General features: G+C 35.0%; 1 protein-coding gene and 1 long non-coding RNA gene across 2 annotated transcripts; both read right to left on the minus strand.

The window, feature by feature from the left end:
* Positions 1–1,182: 1,182 nt before the first annotated feature.
* Positions 1,183–1,954, minus strand: LOC105134121 (uncharacterized). Its single transcript, XR_843937.1, has 2 exons — positions 1,656–1,954; positions 1,183–1,566 (listed from the first exon to the last, which is right to left on the minus strand). It is a non-coding gene; the product is annotated as an uncharacterized LOC105134121 (long non-coding RNA).
* A 151-nt stretch (positions 1,955–2,105) lies between these two features.
* On the minus strand, positions 2,106–5,761 carry LOC105134120 (monogalactosyldiacylglycerol synthase, chloroplastic). The gene is given in 10 exon segments (XM_011038412.1): positions 2,106–2,489; positions 2,917–3,048; positions 3,373–3,594; positions 3,872–4,010; positions 4,092–4,253; positions 4,523–4,546; positions 4,548–4,690; positions 5,060–5,451; positions 5,454–5,560; positions 5,562–5,761. Coding segments are annotated over 10 exon segments (1,590 nt in total). The 5' UTR covers positions 5,594–5,761; the 3' UTR covers positions 2,106–2,252.
* Positions 5,762–7,113: the final 1,352 nt, after the last annotated feature.

Below are 7,113 nucleotides of genomic sequence, written 5' to 3' on the forward strand. Positions count from 1 at the left end.
CGGTTCAGCTCATGTCAAGGACACATCACAGCTGTTATGATCCATGTTAAAACAATTTTTTCATGCTGTTAGTGAAATATATCAAAACCAAATCAAATCAGACATAAAGCACTCCTTTCTTTAATTTTAAATCTTCTTTCATGATAAAAGAAATCTGGGATCACTACAGAGAGAAGATATCTTTCGTAGTTTCTTGTTAAAATGTCAAGAATCTCAAGAAAAAATAAAAACAAAGGACACATCACAGCTGTTATGATCCATCTTAAAACAATTTTTTCATGAAATATATCAGAACCAAATCATGTCAGGCATAAAGCAATCCTTTTTTTTAATTTAAAACCTTCCTCGAAGACAAAAGAAATCTGGGATCACTACAGAGAGAAGATATCTTTCGTAGTTTCTTGCCAAAACGTCGAGAACCTCAAGAGAAAATAAAAATATTAAAAAGAAGGCTCAGAGAGTTGCTGTATGTGCTCAAAGAAGAGCTATGAAAAGCTCCTCTCATACAAGAGGTGTCAGAATTATGGAGCACTCTTCATCACGGCCGTAAAGAAGGAAAAAACATAAGAGACGCAAGATGTAAAATGCATAAAAGCGGCTGTGCAGTCATCTAGGGTTTTTGAGAGCTGGTGAGGAACGCCGTGGTGTTGAGGGTCTTTATAGATCTTTAATGGGCTTTTAGATCTCCTTCAGCCCCGTCATATCATACTCGGCCCAAGTACACAGGTATGCCAAAAATCACTATTGGTCCCCCAACTTGTTTCTGGTCATTTTGACTCCTATGCATACTTTTCCCCTGCCTAATTGACCGTCTTGTAATCGTTTTTTTGATGCCTTTCTTCCTTTTAATCCTCACGCAAACTTCTTAGTGCCCGTTTTCTAGTGAAAAGCATTAAAATGATGACTAATACACTGCATCTCACCAACAATAAAGGAAAACAGTACATGGAAGAGTAGGATTACTTTATTGGGAAAGCCTAGTTTATTTTTTACATTTTAAAAACATTTTTGAAAAAAATTAAAAAAAAATTAATTTTTTATTTAAAATTAATATTTTTTTGATATTTTCAGGTTAAAAAATAAAAAGGTTATTTTAATGCATTTTCCACTAAATAACACCTTGATAAATAATAGTTTACTCAATCCCAAACACTCATGAAAAAGTGGAGAGAAGGGGTATGGAATCAATACAATGTCATCGAGTGATATGAGGTAGAAAGGGTAAATCTATTTATTTTTTTTTGGTTTCAATTGGAGGATCAACAGGCCTCGGGTTAACCCACTATACACCACTCTGAACTCATCAAAATTGATAGGTGGTGAAAAATGTCAAGTTGCACAGGAATACTGGGGGACAAAATTTCTGTGTCTAACCAGCTCATGGAGATCATGGACAATCTGGAATACAGAATCAGGTCTGGCCAGCTTCAGTGCATTTTGTGACATGGCCTTGAGTTCATCTGCCTTTGGACCAAATCATTCTGCAACAATCTTTGCAATCTCTTTCGGTGATTTTGAGAACTTCCTGCATCCATTCTCCACCACATGAGGCACGTTGCCTACTTCCTGTATTATTAAAGATCAGGTGAGAGTTAAAAGCATGCCCAGTTGGGAACCTGCAAAGTGCTGTTTCAACAAGAATGTATTTAGGATACCCATTATCTAACATTCCATCCACGTTATAGAAACATATTATGCAGAATCCTTGCAGATACGGGAGAAAGGGGCATCTTAAATGGAAGGATAGAACTTGCACTGCTACTCGATATTAAGCTAAATTATTTTTTTTTAAAAGCACACATCAGAGATCCTGCCAGAGTACAAGCCTCATCCTACAATTGTCTGGTATTGCTATTTTAGGGTCTTTCGGCATTGCATGTATGCTATTGAGGGATTTCCGTATGCTAGAGCAGCATTGCCAAAACCAATCGGAGCTCAAGCCTGATTACAGCATATAATATGCTTAAAATTAATATTTTTTTAATATTTTCAGGTTAAAAAATAAAAAAGATTATTTTAATACACTTTCCAATAAATAACACCTTGATAAATAATAGTTTACTCAATCCCAAACACTCATGAAAAAGTGGAGAGAAGGGGTATGGAATCAATACAATGTCATCGAGTGATATGAGGTAGAAAGGGTAAATCTATTTATTTTTTTTTGGTTTCAATTGGAGGATCAACAGGCCTCGGGTTAACCCACTATACACCACTCTGAACTCATCAAAATTGATAGGTGGTGAAAAATGTCAAGTTGCACAGGAATACTGGGGGACAAAATTTCTGTGTCTAACCAGCTCATGGAGATCATGGACAATCTTGAATACAGAATCAGGTCTGGCCAGCTTCAGTGCATTTTGTGACATGGCCTTGAGTTCATCTGCCTTTGGACCAAATCATTCTGCAACAATCTTTGCAATCTCTTTCGGTGATTTTGAGAACTTCCTGCATCCATTCTCCACCACATGAGGCACGTTGCCTACTTCCTGTATTATTAAAGATCAGGTGAGAGTTAAAAGCATGCCCAGTTGGGAACCTGCAAAGTGCTGTTTCAACAAGAATGTATTTAGGATACCCATTATCTAACATTCCATCCACGTTATAGAAACATATTATGCAGAATCCTTGCAGATACGGGAGAAAGGGGCATCTTAAATGGAAGGATAGAACTTGCACTGCTACTCGATATTAAGCTAAATTATTTTTTTTTAAAAGCACACATCAGAGATCCTGCCAGAGTACAAGCCTCATCCTACAATTGTCTGGTATTGCTATTTTAGGGTCTTTCGGCATTGCATGTATGCTATTGAGGGATTTCCGTATGCTAGAGCAGCATTGCCAAAACCAATCGGAGCTCAAGCCTGATTACAGCATATAATATGCTGAGGTCTACAATAAAGTTAGCCGACTTACTTGTCCAGCAATGTAATCATTCAAAATGAGACTGAAGAAAAAATAACAGCAGGGTCATGGGAAGCTAACCTTTGTGATAATACAGTCACAAACACCCATGCACTCCTCCATTTTAGTCACAAAACCCTCCACCTATATGATGGAGCATCATATTCAGTACTATGCATGCCTTTGTGGTTGGCTACGAATGCACAAGGATGCTTAATGCCTTGTGAATATGAAAGAGATGTAAAATCCCTAGTCATCCAAATGACTGCTGCAGTATGTTGATGGACTATATCAATGACAAGACAGCAGTGAGTTATTTAAAGGGGATGCCAATAATTGTCTCGAGAAGTAGAAAAGGACTGTTGGGTAGCAAGCACTGCCTAACTCCATGACGCAGATAGAATCTAGAGTTCAACTCGAAAAATCATGAGACTCTGATTGGGAGAGAAAAAAATAATAAGTTGATACCTTGACCGGAACCTAATCAATCGAGAGTAATCTGTTTGTAAGCTTTTTGTTGCGACCACATATCACGAGGACTTGACCTTTTGGCTCTCCAAGATTCTCATCATGTAATGAATCCGCAAGTGCTCTTGCAGTTGCCTCAATGGGACCCATCCCTTCCCCTCCTCCCATCAGTAGCACAGCCGGAAGATCCTCATTCATTCCTAGTTCTCTTCTTAATTCACCCTAATAAATCCAAGTGAAACAAGCTACATGAGTTAAATAAATGGCTTCATTTTTCATGCCTAGGGTCAAGTTTTATCAAGTCAATTTGTCTTTCTAAGGAACCTGCTCGATATCATTTCTTTCTTCAACTTCAAGTTTGCATAGACAAAAACATAACTTCAACATAAAAGCCATGTTCCTGAGAATAAAACTGTTGAATACTGGTGCACTGTTAATACATCAGGCTGCCAAGAGCCCATGAGAAATAGGTAAGTAATCAACTAGAATGATAACCAACCTTTGGTCTAACAGGCTTCACAAAAGGCCGTGCAGGAAGGCCATAAACCTTTATCTTTAAGGGCTTGAGCCCAGCTTTCACTGCCCTCTTTGATACATCTGTTGATGGGCAATAACATCTCGTCACAAGCTTATGGAACCTAACCATACAGATGTAAGATATCAAAATTCTAATAATGAGGTACCGCTAAAACAACAAAAACAACATTTACAGAATCAACCATGTAGGATGACAAGTGCTTAGATCGGTGACAGCAGTGGTCAAAACTATCTTCTGTAAAAGTCCCTTTGCCCTCAATATATGAAGAGGAACATGTTGCAGCAGTGGATGGACACTGATAATGATGTCAGGCTGGTATTTCATCAATCCTTTTGCAACCTCTCTACCACAAACAGAAATTAATGATCAAATAAGAACAGAATTGCATGCTACCATAGAAACTATCCTGAACAAACAATATAATTTCAACATCTGAGAAAATGATGACGAATCAGGACAAGAAATACTAACAAAATTTGGTCATTAGAGTTGCCCAATGGGAATTATAACTGATAGTGCCTTTTTTTCCACCAAGAATATATGATAAAACAAAAGCTGATGTTGCTCTTGGAAATATAACTATATATATCCAAAGAAGATAGAAAGTTCCACTGAGCTATAAATGTTGAAGTTGCAATTAGATTGATGAATCACACGTGGTGCAGTTCCATAATATGTCATTTTCCACAATGCCTCATGTTTCACCAGGAAGTTATAGCTTCTGGGCAATTGATCAAATGGCCAAGGCATATGTTCTGACCACAAATCAGTAATAAACAACTGCGACATGCACTTTTAACACACAACATGATCAACATAAACGTATCCAATCATCAACTAACCACTCCCCCCTTCTACACTAAATTGCTCACAAACCACAAAAATAAAATAAAAGAAAGAAAAAGAACTGGATACACATTCCTTTCTTTTTTCATTACTTTCATTATCATAAACCAACATGTAGAGACTCAATTAACATAATAGCTGCACAACACTTGAAAGAACATAAATTGTCATTTTCTCAGGTTCCAAATGATTAAAAAATAAAAAAATCTCTTCCATTTCCTTTAATTCCATATTGGCAATGCACCGAGATATTCCCTAAGCAGTGAAAGCAAATTTATATTGTATCATATTGGAAAAACTGACCTGATAATCATCACCAAATTCTTCATTGGAGGCAGCCTTAATAGCCTCGGCAGAAGCTCTATGACCACCACCAGTATCACTCATCAAAATGAGAACCCTTTTAGGAGTCCCACCTTCTACGCCATTCAAAAGCACACCATCATCCAACAAAACACCACATCCATCATCTCTTAACCCATTAGTATTATCACCATCATTGCTACTAATATTATTATTACCATTATTATCTCCTGAACCAATCTGAACTGAAGCAAAGCCAATTGGGATTCTCTCGGAATGGAGCCTAATAGTCCTATTAAACTCACTCCAAACACTTCTAAAACCACTTCTACTACTCAAACTCAGTGAAGCATTAACCTTTCTCGTATTTAGACCAACCGGGCTATCAAAAACAGAAAATCTGACCTAGAAAAAGATAGCCCATTTGAGTTTATGCTTTGAACTGCTCTGTTAAAAGCAAAGCCACCCATTTGAGCTACAAGTTCAAAGACAGAGCCCGATTTGGGTGGTGGTTACTGCCGAGGGGTTATGCATTGTGAGACAGAAAAAGTTGCAGACTTCCAAGTTATTAGATGATAATTAAGCATTCCATGTGGTCTTCAACATGTAAAAACAAATGGGTTATGTATAGACAGGAAGAAAGAAAATCGCTTTAAGAAAAAATGTTAGAGAGAGAGAGAGAGAGAGAGAGAGGTGATTGTTAGGTGTTTGATATTGTGGCTCTGAGAGACAGTACATGGAAGGGTAAAAATCCATGCATGTAATATGTTATTGGCTTCTTGTCTTAGCAGGAAAAATTCCATTATCCATAATTAGTATTATATTTAAGTTAATTTCAAGTTGATAACTCAATTTATCCTGATATATCAAGGTATTTCTCTAATTATCTTTTTATATCTGATGTAGTAAACTTATCCCAAAATATATGCCAAATTTCTATTTCATCATCCCAGCGGGATATTCATGATAATTTATCCAAATAAATATATACCAAACTTTCTAATTACTTGATTAAGGTCATGTTTGCCATGGCTATTCAACAGCCTTTAAAAAAAAATAGTTTTAAATTATTATTTTTTATATTTTTTTATGTTTTGATATGCTAGTATCAAAAATAAATTTTAATAAATAAAAACATATATTATTTTTAATAAATTTTTAAACCAAAAACACTTTAAAAACAATATTTACCATATTTTCAAGCATAATCTATCCTAATTATACATATAGTAAATTGCTTTGAATAGAAATATAAAAAAACATGTTAAAAAAAATATGTCATTGTATAAGGATAAATTGAATCATTAGCCCTTCTATTTATATAACAATATTGGTTAAATATCTTAAAAATAGAAAAGAGGTATGGAAATATTAACGTAAATTATATTAATTTTAATGCAATGTATTTATTATTTCATATGATTTTATTTAAATAAATATAGTATCGAATGGTGGCAGATTCATTCGGCAAAATTTCAAGTGAGGTTTGTCATTTATCAGTTATGATTGTTAGGTTGATATCAAGATTTTAATTTGAATGACAACCTTACTTATCTCCGTAATGAGTAAGTTTGTTGTTTATTTTAAATTTTCCATTTTATACTTTAGTGAATAATTAAATTTTGTGATTTCAAAATAGCCTTTAAACTAATTAATTTTTTTTTATCCAGCCATCCTCATATCTTTTTAAAAAATAAGATTAATTTTGCTTAATATTCATAATTATATGTATATTATTTTTTATATTAATGCATTAAAATACTTTAAAAATATCAAAATTATATCAATTAAAAAATTCAAAATATTTAAAACACATGTTTAAAATGTAAAAATAAACAAGCCCACCATTAAAAGGCGACAACTTTCTCGTGCTAGAGAACATGTGGTGCGTGAGCCAGGCACTGGTTGGATTTTGTGAATGGCCGAGTGGGGAACTCAACTTTCTCGTGCTAGAGAACGTTTGTGTTTTTTTTTTTTCACACTTAGTGGAAGATCCAATATGATCCAAGAGATCTTCCAAGTATTTTTCATGTTGAAAATTAGTGATGCGAGGC

This window comes from Populus euphratica, unplaced genomic scaffold, assembly GCF_000495115.2.
Source record: "Populus euphratica unplaced genomic scaffold, PopEup_1.0 scaffold40.1, whole genome shotgun sequence".
NCBI classification, from domain to species: Eukaryota; Viridiplantae; Streptophyta; class Magnoliopsida; order Malpighiales; family Salicaceae; genus Populus; species Populus euphratica.